Consider the following 22,240-nt stretch of genomic DNA (forward strand, 5'->3'; position numbering starts at 1 on the left):
ACTTTTATTTTCATAGTTGTTATTAATAACTGACTCCATTTTCTACGTGATATTATACTTTTTCCTCATGGCTTGTAAATATGGTTTTCTATTTTATACGTACACATTTATCGAGAATAGTTATTACAAAAAATATTTCCAGGTGCACAAGTTGACTACCGAAAACACCTGACCATCGCCTTATTTGTGTTTAAGTGCCTTAGTCCGAGACCCACGTAAAAACATGTTAAAACTTCGTAAAGTGAAGTTTGATATCAAATTCATCTTACACATAGTGGAAAAACGTATTTGTCTTTAACATAAAGCTTAAGGGACATCGATATCCCAATGCCATAGTTATAATAAGAAAAACCGTCTCCAAGGTTATTAACTTTTAACTTTCCTGAGAATATTAGTGTCACGTACTTTTTACTTCGTTCAGTCCTTCACGCCTCTTCGTGTAACTCGAATGACCTTAAACTTTGTGGGTTTGTATGATAGAGTGATGTTTTGGTTGCTTCTGGCAACAGTCTCCTTGATACTCAAAACATTTCTAATAACAAACTCTCTATGAACATGTAGAAAATTCTTCTCATTTTCTAGTTATTAAAGTAATAAAATTTACAAGGACAAATATAACTACAAGAAAAGAATAAAGTTTGGATTTGTGGATACATAGAGCTGCACAAATACATGCAAACCTCTTCGACTATTCCTTTCTACTATTCACCTAGAACAATACCCAAAGGGCACTTATAATTCTAAGCTGGAACTCTCTTTAATTTGAAATACGCAAGATGCTTTGAAGTTTTAGCATTTCAAACTGTCAATCCAAAAGGATCCATATTTCCCTTAGCTAGAATTTACACCAGAATAGATTCTTTAATGCTACTCAGAAATTGCATAGTTCGTATGTTTTTTTATCTTTCTGCTTTTTCGCAATTTTATACATTGGGTGACATTACGAGACAGGGTTCAAGGACAGAGTTATTGTGATCATTTATACGATTGTCACAGATAATAATTATGTTCAGTGGCGGCGATTAGGGGGCAGTTGCCCCCCCCCGCCAGTTTTCGCCACTTTTGCCCCCGCACTATGCTAAATCTTACCTACAAAGGAAAATATACTGTCTTTGGCCCCCCTAGTTTTGGCATCTTGCCCCCCCCCCCCCGGTTTTGGGACTGTGTAGAATATTAATACAATGGTATATTGTTTTCCATTCGTAAAAGAGGTTACTTAATTTCCTGTGCGAATATTGATAAAAAAGATCAAATCGACTTCTTGTAGAAAATTTTACGCTCTTCAATTTTGATCCATTACATTTTTACGTTAGACACATACGTAGGTACGAAGTTATTGTGTAACTTTTTTTTAAAAAATGTTTCTTGATCGGCAGCCATTTTCAAGATGACGACCTGGGACTCAACTGACCAGACTTGATATGTATTTTCGGATTCAACATTTCATCTTAAGTTAAAATAACCAGCTTCCACCTTTTGAACACCGCTTGTAGAGGATTTAATTTAATATGTCCACCATTTTCAAATGTCTGCCATAGTTATCTGCATCGGAATTCGAATGAGGTTCCCTTCTGAAGTAATTTCTTCTATGTGCAAAGTGGCTGCTTCTTATCCGAAAGTGCAGTATTTTTTGCGTAACAACCTGTACTACAAGATGTGAACATAACTTTTAAAGACTGTTTCTTTTTTCGGACGACAAAATAGCTGCCATAACGTTCGCTTGTGATTATAAGGACTTTCCAAACGCAAAGCTAGGGCCTCTTCGATAGCGTTGTTGCTCACTCCCTACGTAACCAATAGCTACCAGGTTCGATTCCCGGTGGAGGTACAGTCATCTGCAATAAAGGACGACTTCCTGAAGTGCTCACTCCACAGCATGATGTTATGTGTTGCCTAACTCTATGGTTACAGGCGCACTTCAATAGCAAGTTCGGCCGTCGCCGTAGAATTTGGCAACACACATAACGCTAAGCAGTGAGCCGAACATTTGAGGACCTAGGTGTCTCATGGATGTGTATATTGCACATTGGTTGGGATCCCTCTTCAAACTCTAGCTTCAGTACCAATTTACTATCTGCGTAGACGTCCTTTTCCAAAGTTAATCCCATTCCATTTGTGGGCAATTCTCTCGGGCCTTCATCACGATCCAGTGATCGAATATGAAAAATTAAACTCTCAAAATACCCAACATAGCCTTTTGAATGTTGAATGATGATATACACGTCGTTGTGAACTTAGTTTCGGATTTGGATGTTTGTGGTTCCAATGGTGTATGTAGCGCGCTCTATTACTCAAGCCACTTTCAACTTCATTCGACACTTTCAACATGTCTTTGTGAAGAAAGCATTGGTTTCAAATCATTGAAATGGACACAGGAAAGGTTCCATTCATTAGACCACATGTTGCTTTAGGCTTGTGAAGTTTATGTGAATACCTTGCTGGAAGCTTAATTGAAGGAGCTCTTGCAAATCATAAGCGCGCGCGCACGCACGCACGCACACCCACACACACATACTGAGCAGCTAGTTCCTACATTGAATTTAATTCGCCGTTTAAAACAGCACACAACAGGCTTCTCCCCACCTCTCACCTTAAAAGAAAAAAAGTTAATGTTGTAGACATTGTGCTTCGGGGTGACTAAAGCTCAACCAGTCTCTGCCACTTTTTTTCCGCATGAGCCCGGCGCCATGGATAATGTAAGGAGAAGAGATATGGGCATCTATGATTTATTGTTGAAGCCTCTACTGCCAGTTCATGAACAGACTCCATCGGAACACGATTCCAATAGGTTGGTTTCAGGCAACTACAGGAAAGAGGGAGGGGGAAGAGGATTTTATTTTGGGAGGCGGAGTAGTGGACAAGTTATAGCCGAATCAAGTCTAGCAGCTGAAGACGATTACACGCCAGCACATGACTTGCATACTTGTCTTTTGTTTTCTTCTTCTTCTTTTTTTACATGATGTGATGAAAACTGGGGCGTGTTCGAAAACCACGGCATTCACGCCTTGTATTTACAGACTGTTATTCAATTTTGTAACACATCCATCCCTGTCCACTTCTCAAGCAGCATAAACCTACGTGACAAGCATTCGGTTTAATTTATTTCCTTGTAATGCTCTTTTTTTTTCTTCTTTTCGTAATCAAGGACTTCAGCAATTTCTCATGCACTTATCGAAAATCCGATGTAGTCCGTGTTTATTTACGTGTGTATGAATATTCCTAAAATTTAATTAGCAGTACATAAACTATCACGACGTGTCCGCCTAAGTAAGCTCTTACACACAAATTAGAAGTGAGATTCTTGTAGAAGGACATCACCAAACCTTTCCCTCTCTTCTTTTTCTGCTGACGGTAATCATTCTGTGCTTCGTGACGAGACTGGCTAAAGAGCTTTGCATGGACGTAGTGGCCCTGCCGGTAACGAAGGAAGACAGGCTTATATAAAATTCCAGATGGCTAATGGTTTTCTATAACTGTTCTCTTAAATGGAGGCACTGTCTCCCCCAAGAGGATATCGCTATTTATTTTTATGTGTTTCGCCGACCCCGCGGCCTAAAATTCAATTCAGGTAGTGAAGAAGCTGGAAAATCGAATTGCTGGGTATAATACATGATTGAACTGTCCCTTCCTATCGTACGGGCGCCAATGAATGATCCGAGCACGTTTAAAATAGCAGCGCGTTTTATTTACAAGATTCAAGATTGGTGCAATGGCCTACAAATTACGAGACAATTCTTCAGAAGTGTATTTTTTTTTGTAATACACTGTAAAAAGTTGCTAAGATCGTCAATTTCCACTACCATCCATCTACCGTAAAACATTTACATGGTCATTTATAAAGTATTAACGAACATTACACAGCCTAATTAATGTAATGTTAATGATTATATTTTATTAATAACGCAAACTGACACAGGTGAAAGTACACGGTAATGGAAGCAAAGAAGCCTCAGTAAACATGGGTCCGCAAACGAACAGTTTTCGAGATAATTGCGAATGTGTGGTTACAAGCCGCCACTGATTGCATTTTGTAAACACCGAGTGTTTTACTCCTTGCGCGTTCCGAGGTTTGCTCTTTGTTTACAAAAGATAACATTTCGGAGAGGTGGCGTTGTAATCAAACAGGATGGATACAATCAGTACAGATAATTGTACATGCTTTTGACCAATTCCGAAATGAACCGGGGGTGTTCGAAAGCATTTTACCAACTAGGACGACGTTTACAAACAATGAAGTCAGTGGCGGCTTGTAATCACACATTCGCGATTATCTCGAAAACGGCTCGTTTGCAGACCCATGTTTACTGAGACTTTTTTGCTTCTATTATCGTGTACTTTCACCTGTGTCAGTTTGCGCTATTACTTTTGAGACACCCTATATATATATATGTGTGTGTGTGGGGGGGTGTACATATATTTATGGTGCGCTCAATAATCTATCTTTACACATGATAAAATATTCAAATTTTAATAAGATAGTTTGCGTCTCGTTTTCGTAAATTACTAGCCAAAATGTTAAATTTTAATGGTAGGATATTGTAAACTTTATGGTAACTTGTAAAAGTGTACTTGATGCTGTACAATGGGATGCATAAGTAACAAGCAAATTGTCCATCCAAATATTACCAAGCAAATTGTCCACAGAGAGTATTATGTTGTCCATCATCATGTTTACTCTCATTTATTTTACTTAATGAGAGCTTCAAGAATTGATTCAAAACGCCAAAGAAGCTACTGACAACCTCTGCATCAGCATACGTAAGAATCTATTCCATAACAACACGTACGATACAAGAAAAAAAATTGACGAAATTAACCATGGGCAATTTGCCGAGCGATACTTGTGCATCCCACTGTACAATCGCACTCTGAATTTTATACGCTTCATTTTACTGGTTTTGTAAACTCAACCAAATTGTCGTGACATAAATCAAATTTGCATATGATCCTGCTTATCTTTCTTTGCAAGATTTGATAAGAACTACTAATGTTAAAAGCTGATTTAAGTTTTGAAAAAAGATATTCCAAGATAATGTAACCGGTGCTTACTGAAAACTGAGTAAACGATTTCGTGTGATAAAGGCATACGTATTTCTTATTGAAGTTGTGGAACTTTATTTATGAGGTGGAAGCTACGACCGACATATTACATTCATAGGCAAAATAACAACGGAAGTAACACACAGGAAACGAACTATTTCTCAACAGCCACTTTTTTTCTTACAGTGGATGGATAATAGGTATTCAAACAACTTCTGTCAGGCACGCATATTGAAATATATTTCAGAGGGTCCAAACCCAGTGTCTCAAAAATAATAATAACAATATTTAAATTAAAATATTTAAATTATAATTATATTAAATTCAAGTGACACTAATTAAATATATGAATTAAATAATATTATATGATTATTACATGAATAGGTAAAAATACCGAATAAAAAAAGATATATATATACTCTATGTGATCAAAAGTATCCGGACACACCGCGAAACGTGTGTTTATCATAGAGGGCGACACAGTCCTGCCATCTACCGCGTGGAACACATAGCCAGCGGACTCAGTAGTCTGCCAGACGGTGTGAGACAGCAGTATGGGATGGTCTAAGGAACTCACAGACTTTCAACATGGTCAGTTGGTTGGGTGCCACTTGTGTAGGAAGTCTGTGTGTGAGATTTTCACCCTCCTAAACATCCCTCTGTCCACTGTTTCCAATATTATAGTGAAGGGATGTGTACAACCCAAAAGCGTGCAGGCCAACCTCCCATGTTGACCTCCAGAGACCATCGAGTGTTGAAGAGGGTCGTACAGCATTATCGTCAATCATCCATCGCCACCATCACACAGGAATTCCGAACTGAATCAGGATCTACTCCAAGCACCATTATTGTTTGGTGCAAGGTGCGGCAACTTGGTTTCCATGGCCGAGCAGCTGCCCATAAGTCAAACATCACACTGACAAATGCCAAACGCTGCTTCATGTGGTGCAAGGAGCGTCGAAACTGGACCATAGAACAGTGGAAAACCGTTGTGTGGAGTGATGAATCACAGTACACAATGTGGCGATCCGATGGTAGGGTGTGGGTGTGGCGAATGCCTGCTGAACGACATCTACCAGCCGACAGTGTATAGTGTATAGTGCCGACAGTGAAATTCGGAGGCGGCGGGGTTACAGTGTGGTCATGTTTCTCCTGGAGGGGGCTTGGCCCCCTTGTTGCTTTACATGGCAATGTCACGGCACAAGCTTACGTTGACATTTTAACAGCTTTCATGCTGCCTACCGTCGAAGATCAGTTCGGGGATGACCATTGTGTCTTTCATCACGACCGAGCACCCGTCCATACTGCAGGGCTTGTTGGGAAGTGGGTTGACGACAACAACATCTCAATATTGGACTAGCCTGCGCAGAATCCTGATTTGAATCCCGTAGAATATCTCTGGGATGTTTTGGAATGCCGACTTCGTGCCAGACCACACCGATCCACACCAATACCTCTTCTCATTTTGGCGCTCTGCAAGGAATGGGCTGCCATTCCTCAGAAAATCTTCCGGCACCTGATTGAAAGTATGCCTGTGAGAGTGAACGCTGTCATCAAGGCTAAGGGTGGGCCAACACTGTATTGACTGCCAGTGTTCCCGATGGAGGGTTGCCCAAACTTGTACTTTATTTTCAGGTGGGTGTCCGGATACTTCTGATCACATAGAGTATATATACATATATATATATATAATAGCACGTATTCATTATCTAGCTTATTTGTAGTTAAGATCAGCATAATTTGTACAAAAACAAGTACCCTAGCAAAGAAATTAATGTTAAATAGATGAAGAAATAAATATATATTGAATAAAAAGAATGTTAGACCCAGTTGGCGAAAAATAAAGTTCCTGATTAATATTATATGAATATTATCTTAATGTGTGCAAGCATAAATCTTTGGTACTGTTCTTCAAAGACATATGATCCCAATATAATCCTTACCATCCAATAAGTTCAGAGAAAATTATAATTTTCGATTATACAATAAATGCCAAACAAGTATATTTTTATTATTTAATTTTAGTACTTGGTAAGTCTTTCGGCGTGGGGGATTCGAACCCGCTGGATCTCGCCCCTCCACTAAACAGTATTTGACTGCTGTGTGTATTAGATTTGTTGCTATCACATACTTCTTAACAACGTGAGGGTGTGAGCTAATATATTTACTTTTTGAATTTCCAGGGGCGGAATTGCTCGGCGCCGTGCCCCAGTGACGTGAGACCAGTATGTGGAACAGATGACAAGACATATACGAATAGATGTTATTTAATCCGAGCTCAATGTCAAGGACAACCTGTCAAAATCAAGTACAAGAGGCAATGTAGAGGTTAGTAAGGTTTACTTCTGGAAGGTAACCGTGAGATTAAGATACACGTTTAAATCTAGGTTTTGCAGCCAAGACGAGCGAACTAGCCTATTGTTCCCTTTCAAGAACACAGAACTTGAAGTTACCCAGTTGCATAGTCTACAAATACAAAATATTCTGACAACCCGTCAGTAGGAAGGTATATTTCACGGCGCATAGGGGACATCAAAAAGAACAACTTTTCTCAGTGATTAATTGCTAGTTGAGTTCTTGTTTCGCAGCTATTAGCCCAGGAAAACATACATTTTGATCCTGTATTTATGCAGCCGTGTGGTACAGGTTCATGATCGCAGCTATCGTTTCACATCGGAAGGCGTGTTAAAAGGGTGAACGCCATGCCGACAGAGATGTCCAACAGGGTGAGGTTGCAGGGCTTTAACCCTCCTTCTTTAATCGTGCATGTATCACCCAACATAAATACATATTGCATCCTATTTTATGTTTTAGCGTCAAAGATAGGCTTCATATGTCTTGTCTAGAAGTATTCATAACCAGAGAGTGGCTATTGCATTGATTAGTTGCAAAATCTGTAAAATATTAAATTAATTGTCACTTTCCAAGAGAAAATCAAAATATAACTGTCAGTCGCTTGGTTGGTTTGATGTTTTAAGTCCACTTTATGCACAGTAAGGCTAATTGGGACTGGACCTACAGTTTAAAGTGCGATCCGGACCACTATGTGCCTCCACCGGGTATCGAACTGTTACGTGCCTGATCGGCCAAACCCAATGGTCAACATAGGGATAATTAGTTGGCGGAAGCAACAATAGATGGCAGCGCGACGGAAAGTTGGAAAGTAAATTGATTGACGAAATTAGAGGAGACAGAAAGTGATTATATCAAACAAAACAAATGTATGATAATGAGTATAGATTAAACCATTGTAAATATAGGATAAGAAATATAAAATAATAGAGGAATTATAGTGATTAATAAAATACTCATGAATTAGACATATAGGAAAGTAAAGAAGTCAAGATGTCGATTCGAATCCGTGTCTTTTCTCTCTGGCGAGAAGGAAATTTCTCGTCAGAATTTTGGTTGTTCCCCTTGGTGGCGCTATATTGATATTTGTCGCCCCAAAGCACTACGGTTGCACTAGCTGAGTTTAGTCGCACTGGGCCATAGGTAGCGAGCGCTCTTACATTAGCGATTCTGGGTTGTCCCTTTGGTCGTTAGTTAGATGGCGCTATATCTATATTTGTCGCCCCAAAATACGTCTAAGTTTTGTTAGCCGAATTCAAGCTTCATGCCGAAGAAAAGGTTAATCTTTCCTAATAGAAGAAGTAGTTTATCCTTCTACATAAGATTAGAAGAAGTAGTTGATCCTTCTACAGAAGAATAGAAGAAATAGATGATTCCTTCTACAGAAGAATAGAAGAAATATTTAATCGATAGAAGAAATAGATGATTCCTTCTACAGAAGAATAGAAGAAATATTTAATCGACAGAAGTAGATGATTCCTTCTACAGAAGAATAGAAGAAATATTTAATCGCTAGAAGAAATAGATGATTCCTTCTACAGAAGAATAGAAGAAATAAATGATTCCTTGTACAGAAGAATAGAAGAAGTAGTTGATCCTTCTATAGAAGAATAGAAGAAAAAGTTAGTCCTTCTACAGAAGAATAGAATAAATATGTAACCATTCTACAGAAGAACACAAGAAATAGATGATCCTTCTATAGAAGAATAGAAGAAGTAGTTAGTCCTTCTACAGAAGAATAGAAGAAATATTTAATCGTTGTACAGAAGAATAGAAGAAATAGATGATCCTACTACAGAAGAATAGAAGAAGTAGTTAATCCTTTCCTTCTACAGAAGAATAGAAGTAGTTAAGCCTTCTACAGAAGAATAGAAGCAGATGATCTTTCTACAGAAGAAATAGATAGTCCTTGCAAGGAAGAATAGGGTAAGAAGTTAATCCCTCTACAGAAGAATAGAAGAAGAAGTTAACCTTTCCAAAGAAGAATTTGACCACTCCATAGAAGAAAGAAGAAGAAGTTAACCTTTACAAAGAAGAAGAATATAATTTTGTATTGAGAATTTAAGCATATAATATTTGTCATTGTGAAGGTTTCAGAATATATATTCTCATTCTTATATCCATTGGCATATATATCTGCTTTCTGATTTAGATTCCAAAGAAAAGAACCCATAACCCTCGAGATTAGCCGTGGTGTACAGTGTGCACCGAAAAGGGAGGTGACATAAGATAACTGTCAGTTGCTATCGTGAATCTGTGACATATGCTCGCACACATACGTACAGTGGGATCCATGAGAACTACCGTGCAAATTGTCCATCACCATGTTCGTGCACTTTATTTGACCAAATAAGAGCTTCAAGAATAAAAATTAAAGTCAAGACAAGCTGTTGGTAACTTCTGCACCAGCATACATAAAAATCCATTGCTGAAAAACCCATAGGATGTAAGAGAAACATTAATGAAAATAGTCATGGACAATTTTCACGGTAATACTCATGGATCCCACAGTACAAGGTAAAGAAATTGGCGTTTTTCGACGGCTAGCACAGTGTAAAGAGGTCTGAACAAGAAAAGCGTTATCAACAAAGTTGTTCGTCTTGGTGTTCTGTACGCGCTATGAAAGTTTGTCTGTGTTGTACAGCGACATCTTATTAGATTTGCTATACACCCAACAGCAAAAGTAATACTGGGTAAATTGTCCCATCATCATTTTTATTCAGCGTCAAATAACCAGAGGACAACATTTGATTTGCATTAACTGCATTTCATTCCTTTAAGCAAGACAAGCTGTAGAACAAGAAAGAAAGAAAGAAAAAAGGCTATGTTAGAATCTATAGGCAGAGCTGCAGAATCCTGAAATCGATACTAATTTGTTGACACAAATTGAATACGAAGTGTTCTCAAGGTTCCTCCACACTGCAGTGCACTCTCTCACTGGTGGTTAGTTTGTGGATCGTCTGTGGTATCCTACTTCATGCGTGCTTCACACCAGCTCCACTGATTGAGTTCGTCGTGCCACCAACAAACAGTCGACAAACGATCTTACAAAGGCCTCTCTCGCCTTCAGAGAGAACATATTGATTGATTTAGTATATTTTACTTCGCCTTTTTGCCACTTTTGGCTAATCGCGAAGATGGAAATGAGTGCTGATTGATATGATAAAAACTGATCAAGGGATGATCGAACCCGGCATCCCTGGCGTTATAGTGCGATGTCCTAACCATTCCGCCACGGAGACCGGTTCAGAGAGAACATATAGCCAAGGCTATGTGCCAATCAGCTGACAACATAGAATTCAGACCTCCTAAAACTGAACACCAATTATTTACTATCAAATGTCACACTTTTTCTTCCCCAAGAACAAAACGACATGGTACTTGACTCATCCGAAAAATAACTTGTTATCTTACAGTTTCGCTACAGCAGACTCCTTGTATTGATTGATTGATTGATTTGTTGTTTTAAGTCCACTTTATGCACAGGAAGGCTAATCTAGACTGGACCTACAGTTTGAAGTGGGATCCGAACCACAGTGCCATGTGCCTCCGCCGGGTATCGAACCCGGGAGCCCTTGATTACAAGGCGATGACGTTATCAGACTCCTTGTATATGCGACACTCTGAATATAGGAATTCTTCCTGTTCTCATTCAGGTGTGAAAAACTTAAGACAGGAAGAGCAACCAACAGCTATGTAATAATTTCGGGGTAAACCTTCTTTTAAACACCAGATTTCACTTCCGATGTGATATTTGGGGCACATCATTTTTGGGATTTTCCTTGCCTTTCTATCAAAATCAGAATCTCCTCTTTGAGAAGTTCTTGGCTGCTCTGTATGAGCATGATGTTCAAGCCAGATCATTCATGATGTGTCTGATAATGTCAAACTCTGTTTCACCTTCAGCATTTCCACTATTTGAGGTGTTAGCACAGAAGCGATGTGTGTTGTGCTTTCCTCTGCGATCAGATCAAATTTCCACATGATTTATGCATGCACATGCACTGACTGACTGACTACCCCACACGAGTTTTTGTTGCAATGCCTTCTGTATCACACTTACAAGACTTTTTATTACATGGTTGCCAACACCTGTCCGAATAATTGTTCATGGAGCTGAGAATATAGAAAGTCATTTTCCTTCGTATATCAGTCACAATGGTGATTTCAAATGATTTTATTATGTTCATAAGTCAAGGATTGGTTGTAAGAACGGCCCTGAGACTGAAACTCGCCTACTTAAATAAAGACCCATTCTATTCTGTTCTATTCTATTTAATCAACGTGAGACCAACTATATCCATTTATTTGTTTGAAAAACAGATATGGGTTAAAACAGAAGGAAGTGGATAGGTGTCCGAATAATTATCCGAGTGTGTGTTTGTACAATATGCATGAGAGTTTGGTCGCTCAACTGAATAGTGTTTCTGTAAGTGCTTTTTTCGTTTGTCTCTAATATTCCGGTTTCCATTTTCGTCCCCCAGGAGACAGGAAAAGGTGCTTAACGGAAAAGGCGTATGCCCAACAGCTGAGAAGACCACCAGAAGTGTCCCCCTTCATCCCTGCATGTCTGGACGATGGCAGTTACGCCCCTGTGCAGTGCCATGAAGAGACGGGCTACTGCTGGTGCGTCACCGCCACGGGGAAGCCGATTTCGGGAACTTCCGTGCAGCACAAAAGGCCGAATTGCTCCAAGAGAGGTACGTGTGTTAACTCTCCGTTTTATATTATACAGAGCGTTTCACTTGCTCTCGGCCCCTGATTTTCGCTTATAAACATGAAAATATTGGTCATAATGTAATGAAATTTGCTACGGACATACCTTGGTGTATGAGAAGCATGGTGACGTCATTGGAGATGGCACCACAGTCTCTCTAGTCCTTGCGTGGGCATGCGCATGTGTCTGGGCGATTCTGCCGTTAAATGCCAATCGTACGGACGTGTGCTTTCAGTCTGAGTTCTTGGCCCTGCCGTTGTGACGCATCTGCTGGTAATTCGTGTTTCTTCGGGTTCGGTTGAAAGTTCGTGCTTACAATCAGTTCTTCGTGATTACAGTACAGTATGAGTCAGTTCTCAGTGGAACAGCATTTGTTTATCGATCGCCCGTACTGGAAAACTGAGTCCATAAAGGACTATGATGGAACTGCAAGACAGTATTCGGCAGGAAATTCACGCTTTGACTCCTGATGTGTTGGTGGCTACCTTCTGTAACATGGACAGGCCTGTGCAGGCAAGCATTGATGCTAATGATGACCACTTTGACACGTCCTTTCCCATTGCACTAATATTTATTGTTATTAATTAACTTTCTCGTTGTACAAATGTTTATTGTTCTATCCTAATTACCTATCTCGCTGTACAAATGTTTATTGTAATTAAGCTTAATCTCAGTTATTCATTTTGTGATTCTTGTGGTATTTAATATTTAAACCTATCACTGATAATGTCAGGATAGTGACTGACATTTATGTACATATCGTGTATGAGCTGTTGCCATGGGAATTACGATTGTGTTTTGTCTTGACTTTTAGTTCGGACTTTGAGTTTTAAAGAGTGGTCAAGTTGAATTGTAAGAAGCTGTTATTTCTTTGAGTGAAATGGGTTTTATGCACATAAGTATTTAGTTTGCTAAGAAGTAAAATATACTTCTTTTCTCTTAGTGAAAGCTTGACTTTGATTTTTATTTAACGAACGAACATAAGATATTATTACCCTATACCCTGAGAGGCATCACGTGAATGCTACGAGTCTTCATGTGACCATTTTTATTGTGGTTTAGTTAAATAATCATGTTCTTTTGACTGAAGGAACGTGTCAAGATTTTGGCGCATCAATGCGGGGCCAGAAATCTGTTGTTTCCTTAGTGTTTTTTTTTTTTTTTTTTTTTTTTTTTTTTTTTTTTTTGTTTTTTTTTGTATGTGGTCGTGAAGTGTAATTGATTTGTGATTGTGATGGGAATTCTGTGCTAGAATATGGATAAGAAAATATTGAGAAGTACAAGTAAATCGTCGGTTGAGGAGAATGAATCTCCAGTGCAGTCAATTCCAGTTACTGCAGACCTGCTTACGTCCTTACGGATTATGCTGGAGGAAAGTACACGGGCTCTGGAAACCAAGATCGAAGAAAACTCCAATGCTCTGGAATCAAGAATTCAGGAAAACATTAAAGAGAACTCCAGCAATCTAGAAGTCAAGATCCAAGAAAACTCCTGTGCTTTGGAATCTAAAATTCGGGAAAACATTAGAGAAAATTCTAGCAATCTGGAAACGAAGATGCAAGAAAACTCCAGCAATTTGGAAGCAAAGATGCAAGAAAACTCTAGAAGCCTGGAAGCTAAGTTTTAGAAGAATGTAGCCATGTTGGAACGCAATTTGCACTTAAAGTTAGAGGAAATTGGTAAAAATTTGGTAGAAGCGGAAAAGCGCTTAGAAGAGAATATAAAAGAAACATAGGGATACAGAAATACTGAGGTAGAATGGATGAAAGCTGTTGAAACTAAAGAAGACAAATTTTCCTCAGATGTTGGTCATATCTGTTGTGAAATTGCACATATTTCTGCCCAGCAGAATAGGCTACAGATCCAAACGAAGTCTGATCATCCTCGAATTCACCGTGTAGATGAAGGTTCTGGAAGATCGACATTTTCTCCCTTCTGTTAAGATGAAGCCACAAACCAGCAAAGAAAAACCGAAAGGAAAAAGAGGTATAAGAAGATGAACAAATCCAGCTCTTCAGACAGTGAATCAACTTCTCGCAGAAGAATTAATAGAAGAGAGCCATGTTCACGCATTGTACACATTGGTGTAACTCCTGGGATGGCAGATATAAGTTCTATGAGAAAGTTCGACGGCAATATTATCGCTACTTCAGCTGAAATATATTTAAAGAAATTGAATAGTAACCTTGAAATTCTACAGATTCCTCAACATTATAGGCTTGAAATCATTCCACGTTTGTTAACTGGAAAGGCCTATCACTGGTTTTATTCCCATAAGAACGATTTCCGCACTTTGATTTTTGCAGAGAATTCAAGAAGCGTTTGCTTCAACAGAAGCGAAAGAGAGAGAATTGGTGTCTGTGAGGACTAGGCGGTACAATAAGCAGAATGATAACAATATGGAGGAATATGTTTGGTCCGTGTACTCTGCCTATAGAAATCTGAATAATCATTACACCGAGCAGGAAGTAGTTAATCTAATCATCGGACAGTTGCCTTGTAGAGTAAAACAATTGTGCTTGGCTCATGCTCCGAACACCGTGGGTCTTTTAACTGATTTTGTTAAGAGGTATGAGCAACCAGAGGAACAAGATGCTTGGCGGTCGACATGGAGACGTGGAATTGGAGCTGAAAAAAACAGCAGAGATGTCCAAAGAACGTCTAGAGTTCTCCTAGTTCAGCAGCAAAACAGCAGCAACCAAATTGGCAGTTCAGACCCAAGAAATGGATATCGATATCATCAGCAGCGTCGGTTTAGGTCACGGTGAGAATATTCAGCATTCAGAGGTAATACTTACGACAGTCCATATCACAACAACGGCTTTGCTTCGCCAAGACTACGTTTATCACCGTCGAGAGATGACTGTAATTCTCCCAGAATTCAAATGATAAGCAGTGGCGTGCAGACAGACCTTGTTGAACCATATCCCAGCGCTGAGCAAGTGCGTAGTGTGGACGTAACTAGGAACTTCTGTTGGGACAGCGGATCTGATCTGAATCAGGTGCGGGATTTCACCCCTCGCCTGACATAGAAACGTTCCTTATGTTAGGCAGACTCGCGTGGAACTGGTGGCAAGATGAGAGATTTTACAGTATGGTGACCAAGATATTATGCTGATATTCGTAACAAATCGGAATTTATGTGTAAATTAAGGCAGGCCGTTCAGTATAAAAATTCAGTGAGCTAGGACTAGAATTCAGAACTTGAGTTGTTGGCAAGCGTAACTCAGTGCTGGAAACTATTGAAAGCACCAATCCAGTGGAAGTTTTCATTGTTATAGATAAGATCTGCTGTTGGGTTATTCGTTTCTGCGAAAGTATAAAACTGAGATCAGTCTTAAACTATGAAAAGTATATTTAATGGTGGATGGAGTGTCGATTGAAAAGGAGCTAGAAGAGAATAATTCCGTATACAAGTAAATGAGGGTCCGGAAATTTAAAGCTAGCCATTTACAAATGAACCCCTTCATCAGTAGATATGAAAGGAGATTGATTCCAGTAAATTTCTGACCATGGAATGAAGAACCAATTTAATTTGAAATGTTCATGATCCATATGAAGGTGTTTTTTTTTAAAAGGCCTGGCACAGCCAAAGGCTTAGAATGTGAAATCGAATTATTGAGTAATGTTCCAGTAAGCCAGAGACCATATCCAATACATGTAGCAAAGAGAGAAAAATTGGAAACAACTGCAAAAATGGATGGATTGGGATGTTATTGTGCCATGTAACTCGCCTTATTTAAATCCTCTTATTGTGGTAGATAAGCCAGACGGTACAGTAAGGCCGTGTGTCGATTTTAGATGGCCCAACAAGCTGATTACTGTTCCAAAGAGTTCAGTTGAACCAATAGATGAAGCTCTCCAGAAGTTCAAAGGTGCAAAGTATTTTACCTCTTTTGATTTACATAGTATCTGGGTATCTTCAGATTCCAGTTACGCCTGAGTGTCAGCGGTACACGGCGTTTTCCTACAAAGGGATATGATATGATATGATATTTATTGATATTGATACGAGCCCTTCGGCTGTGCGTATCTTACAATATTGTTACATAAACACCCAAACCTTAAACATGCACCCCATTTATCATACATTCAGAAACATTTATAAACAGAAACATTTGTAAAATAATTACATACTATGTACATATATAAAAAGCAATGTTGTCCTCTTCTTGCATTTGAGATTGTTCATTTTCACAACACTACATTACACTCTTCACCTATGCTTGAGCCCCGGCTGCTCCGTACCCTTCACTTTCACTGACTCCTTGCAGCAGTTTCCTGCGCTCCCTCCAAACTGCATGAAAATAGGAGCCCAGGGCTTTGATATTTACATTCGTTATACCACTCCTCTCCTCCCTACATATAGCCTGGATGGTCTGCTCAATGCTGTCCCTTGCACTGTCCCCCCATTTGCGTTGTCTGAGGGGTGCCGACCAAACACACTCGTGTAGGATGTGAGCCCTCGTCTCCTCTCCGCCGCATAACGTGCAGATGGCACGACCGTCCGGCCCCTTGAGTTTGTGTTGCCTCCACCCCCCTAGCAGGAACCAGGCGAATCCACGTCTTTGCTGGTACGTACACGTATCAATATATCGTTTTCTCCCCCATTCCGCCCACACTCCTCAATGGATGTTTGCAAAGATGCTTTTTGGTCTTGCAAATGCAGTTTCAGTGGTGTTTTGTCGGCGATGCACTCCATATTCGGACCTGAAGCGGATTCTTTCTTAACTCAGTACATAGATGACTTGTTAGTTTACGACAGTAATCTGTTAGTTTACGACAGTAATCTGCAGATGCATTTTCATCATGTTAATTACGTTCTGTCTAGATTGAAGGAAGTCGGATTGACTAAAACTAAAAAAATGTGATCTGGTCAAATACGAGATTTTATATTTGGGTCACATTGTCTCCGGTGATTCCATCCCAGTAGATCCGAAAAATAATGATGCTATTTTAAAGTTTCCTAGACCGAGATGTCGAAAGGATATTCGAAAATTTTTAGGACTTGCTGGTTGGAGATGGAAATATATTGACAAGTTCAACTGTTTTCCAGAGATGAAGAGGATAGAGGATAAATCGTCGGTGACTGAATCCAAAATCTCCTAGACTGTTGAAAGTTTTCCAGTTCGTCGTCGATTTTGTTTGTCTTCGGAGGGGGCAATTGACACGTCTTATCCTCTTGTACAAATATTTATTGTTTATAATTACATTTCTTGTTGTACAAATGTTTATTGTTATTAAGCTTAATCTCTGCTATTTAGTATGCGATTCTTGTGGTATTTAATACTTAGACCTATCACTGATAATGTCAGGATAGGGACTGACCTGTATATTCATGTCTGGTAAGAGCTCTTGCCATGGGAGTTACGATGTGTTTTGTCTTGACTTTTAGTTCGGACTTTGAGTTTTAAAGAGTGGTCAAGTTGAATTGTAAGAAGCTGTTATTTCTTTGAGTGAAATGGATTTTATGCACATAAGTATTTAGTTTGCTAAGAAGTAAAATATACTTATTTTCTACAAGTGAAAACTTGACTTTAATTTATATTTGACCAACGAACGAACAGATAGATTATTACCCAATACCCTGAGAGGCATTCACGTGAATGCTACGAGTCTCCATGTGATCATTTTTATTGTGTTTTAGTTAAACAATCTCGTTGTTTTAACTAAAAGAACGTGTCAACTTCCAACACTCGCATTCCAATGTCACACGTCACCATGCTTCTTATACACCAAGGTATGTCCGTAGCAAATTTCATTACATTATGACCAATAGTTTGATTTTTATAAGCGAAAATCAAGGACTGAGAGCGAGTGAAACACCCTATAATTTGAACATCATAGCCGTCTGAAATAATTTGAATCTTGACTTACGACAGAATTCTCAGCAATTTGAACATTATTTATCATTGTTACCGTGGCGCAACTATTCTTGAGGAGCAGGGCAGAAATATTGAGTCTCCAACAGAGGATTGTACCAGGACACACTCCTTCGGTCACATGACTGGTCAGAGGTAGGAATTTATTTCACCATAACCCAGTGTTACGTCGAGATATAGAATATGTGGAAGCCTATCTCTCCACCACTAATGAGCTTAATGGCACTTTGCAATGCACATGAGACAACATTAAACAAAACACAAAAAATTAAAAACAAAACTTTTCATTATTATTCATGGCAAAATTAAGATGGGTGTACTAACATGTACACTATTCGTACTAGTTGCTCAATATCACATTGACGGTTTCTGTGGCGGAGTGATCTGCGTGGTGTACCAGAAAGCCAGAGATCCAAGGTTCGAACCCTGGGTAAGACATGGTTGCAGTAGCAAGAGCTTGAAATAACTTTGAGCGGAGCGGGGGATAAGATTGGCATAAATACGAGGGTTGGGGGAATGGAATATCAGAAATATACAAATGGAAGGGTGCAGTGTATGGTATTGTAATTGCAGAATGTACGAACAATGCAACAAATCATGTGCTCCAGGTGTACGATAGAGAAGCGAGCAAAACATCATAAAAAATAGCATCGTGCCACTTACAAGTCGAAAAGCATACAAGCTTTACAGGAACAAAATAAGTGCATACTACGATAGGACACTATTCCCAACAGTTTCCTCCAGCTCCCTGTGGCTTTCTCTGGCATTTCTGCCCCAAAGAACGCATATTTTGATACACGAATGCTGTTCACACAGTGCAACGGCTGTTGACCTTACAATGAATTACCACTGCCTTCTGTACGATAACCTTTCTTCATACTGCCATCACTGACGTCTTCACATACTACAGGTGCCACATTTTCTGGGACATACCATCATATTGTGTTACCACCGTTTAACTTTGAAAAAAAAATATAGGTTTAGTTGCCATGACTTATGCCACAGCCCTCGTATTATACATAAATGCGTGTGTGTAATATCTGGCCTTCTTGAGAAGTTTTGTGGAGGAATAGGAAGTGCCTTGCTCTCCCCAAAGTCGATGCCTGTGCATTTATGTATCATTGTATAATTTATATTACATGAATCATTCCTATCGCGTGATTAACACAAGATGTTTAAGGGGGACGTAAAATAAACGTAGAAATCGATTCAAAACCCCTTACCGGAAGCAGAATATTCGCCGTGTCTGGAGAATTAAAATATTATAATATACTCTATATACATTCAAACTGATGTCCTTCTTAACAACTTTAAGATTAAAATTTGCCCACCAGTGTTTATTTTTATTAGTCCACTTTCTGTTCCGATAGCTAATCGGGATTGGACCTACATTTTAAAGTGACATACAAAGGTGATCGTAACAGCTCTGAAGATCGAATTCGAGCCGCCTTGATTGCAAGGCAGCAGCTTTGTTGTTGAATTGTTGAATTGGTCTTTTAAGTCCACTTTATGCACAGTAAGGCTAATCGGGACTGGACGTACAGATTAAAGTGGGATCCGAACCACTTGTGCCTCCACCGGGTATCGAACCCGGGACACCTTGATTACAAGGCGGCGACGCTACCACTGCGCCATCGGGGAGGCCCTACAAGGCAGCAGCGTGAGCAGCACTGATGTTAAGAGGTTTTGTAGGGACACCCTACACAAGTATTACCAAATCACAAGAGGACCTACCCGATAGCGTAGTGGTCGGCTCAAGGGTCCCTGGAGCTTCGTTAGTCCGACAGAATGCTTCTTTCAGTGTGTATTGCGGGGAAGGAAGGTTGACATTTGGGGAGGATTGTCTTCTGAAAAGGACACTCTTTTCACCTCACAAATATATGGGATAACACAAATGATGATTCGAGTACAAGTCTAAGTGGATGATAAGAGCAAAGATATTGCAAGAGTATACCTAACGGAGGATAATAAAGGTCTCCCCGATGGCGTAGTAGTAACGTCGTTGCCTTGTAATTAAGGGGTCCTGGGTTCGGTTCTAGGTGCAAAGACATTGCACAGTGTTTCGAATCCCACTTTAAACTGTAGGGTCAGTCACGATTAGAAAATCTGTGCATAAAAAACTTAAAAGAATAACTCAAAAGATAATAAGGTGCGAATGATAAAAAAAGTCACATGGGCATAGTCAATACTGACAGCATGGTTGTAGAAATTGTTTTTAGAACACGGATTCAGATGGAAAACATTGTTCGGAAAATGTGAATCCTGTTGGTCTTAGTTTTCGTGGGAAGTGGGGAACAGGTATGTTTTTTTATAATGTTCACCACTCCACAACTAGTAATTGTCAATTATAACTATGAGCGCTTCACATATCACACGATATAGGTATATTTGTAAAATTTTATCAGCATTCACAACCTTCAATTTCCTGTACAAGATTACGTCTTGATCCACATGTGAATTCGAGTCCTCGACCACGGCTGTATTTCTCACACGATATGTACAAGATATTAGTCTATCTATGTCAGAGGAAAATTTATTGTTAGAATTTTAGTCACTTTTCCTCGCTTGTGACTTTCTGTTTTTTACTGTTTCAGCAGGAAGGTCAAGTACAAGACGAAGGTCCTCAAGAGGGCGCAAGCATAGGAAAAGTAAGTTATTATTATTATTATTATTATTTTAGATTCATGTTTGATATGAAGTCACTAATGGCAGAACACGTGCCTCTGCCCATAGCCGTATTTAGAGGGGGGGTTTCTAGGGTTCAACCCCCCCCCGAAACTTCTGACATGTTGCATTAATGGATGTTCAGAAACCAAAATCTGTAACAAATTTTCAATTTTTTTTTCGAAGCATCACAAAAATACAAGGAGACAATGTTGAAACGATCGAGCTACAATTTTCATACATTTGGAATTCTGAAACTTGAGTGAAGCAGGATTTATTCTCGGAATCGCAGCCCACCGGCGATCCCTCCATTATCACTTCTGCTGTCTTCTTTCCAGTGTTGTTCCTGCGTCACAAGGAATATAGACTGAAGATTCCCTTATGATTGTCACAAAATTCCCTTTCCAGCTTTTAAATTCCCCGTCCGATAAAGTCGAAAATAAATCCCCCTTGATAGGAGTTCAAACCTAGTACCTCCATTTTCGTAGCGCATTACGTTGGCGATTGAGGTTACAATCCATGCACCAGGCTAAGCTTTTAAAGAGAATGACTGGTTCCACACTTTTCAAAATTCCAAAAATTTAATTTTAAAGTCAAACAACAAAAACTTTATGACTAAAATTTCCATCTAACTTTTAAGTTTTTTCTTGAAGGTATCTAAAGTTTAATGACGAAGTAAAATAATTGTGCATTACAGTACACACTGTATGAAACGTAAAAAAAAACAAAAAGAAACTTATGCTGGATATTCACTCATCTGCTGGATTGAGTAAGCCCCCTCAAGGATATAAAAGTAATGTAATAATAATAATTAGTAGTATTATTATTATGGAATAAAATTGTTTTATTATTACGAAATTTTAATTATTATTGTACAATTATTATTATTATTTCTATTATTCAAATTTCTGGCGACGCCCTGGGAATAATTATGAATGAACCCCCCCCGATTTTTTTTTCTGCCTACGGCCATGCCTCTGCCTACGCAAAAGATAGACGTGTAACCCGAACTATTCCATATTTAAAACTTATTAGGTACCAATAGTCACATCTAAGGGCATTATTACCTGGACGCACGTGTTAATTGTAGTATTTTTTAATACAATACTTATTGCACATTATATCTTTACTAAGTATGCACAAGGTCCTGTGCACCAGAGTCAAGCAATGTAACACAATCTTAGTTGTTAGAAGCAGTTGCGTACCCAGGATTTTCGAAAGGTGGGGTGGGGGGTATGTATACTTTTTTTTTAGTAGTCAGCCTTCATTTTGCCATCTTTTCCTGCCTTTGACTTTCTTCTTTTTAGAAATGCTGGGCCAAAGGGGGAAGGAGATATGACCCACACCAACTCCTCTTGGGCAAGTCACTGGTTAGAAGTTATTTATAACTTCCCTCCGTTCCTTCGTTGTCAATCAATTCTAATTACGTCTCTGCTTTCGTTGTGTACGGTTTTTCCTTTCGCGATAGAGCGAAAACCTGACACTAAATGAAGCTGGCGACGATATGTTAAAAAAAGCCGCACATTTGGGCAGGATTACACGACGTCCCAGAAGTGTGCATGGCTGTATACGTGATGACCCTATT

The 22,240-nt window shown here is 39.2% G+C and overlaps 1 protein-coding gene across 5 annotated transcripts in view; it reads left to right on the top strand.

The window, feature by feature from the left end:
• The window catches only part of magu (SPARC related modular calcium binding-like protein magu), a 175,045-nt gene that overhangs the window by 53,719 nt on the left and 99,086 nt on the right, over nucleotides 1-22,240 (top strand). For 3 of the 5 annotated variants that reach the window (XM_083126403.1, XM_083126405.1, XM_083126407.1), the window contains exons 2-4: nucleotides 7,224-7,368; nucleotides 11,877-12,092; nucleotides 20,586-20,639. In XM_083126403.1, coding sequence (XP_082982529.1) covers nucleotides 7,224-7,368; nucleotides 11,877-12,092; nucleotides 20,586-20,639 — 415 coding nt within the window. The remainder of the gene's footprint in view (nucleotides 1-7,223; nucleotides 7,369-11,876; nucleotides 12,093-20,585; nucleotides 20,640-22,240) is intronic. The other 2 variants (XM_083126404.1, XM_083126406.1) reach the window with 2 other exon arrangements.

Source organism: Lepisma saccharinum, chromosome 8 (assembly GCF_977018435.1).
Source record: "Lepisma saccharinum chromosome 8, izLepSacc3.1, whole genome shotgun sequence".
In the NCBI taxonomy this organism is placed as follows: domain Eukaryota; kingdom Metazoa; phylum Arthropoda; class Insecta; order Zygentoma; family Lepismatidae; genus Lepisma; species Lepisma saccharinum.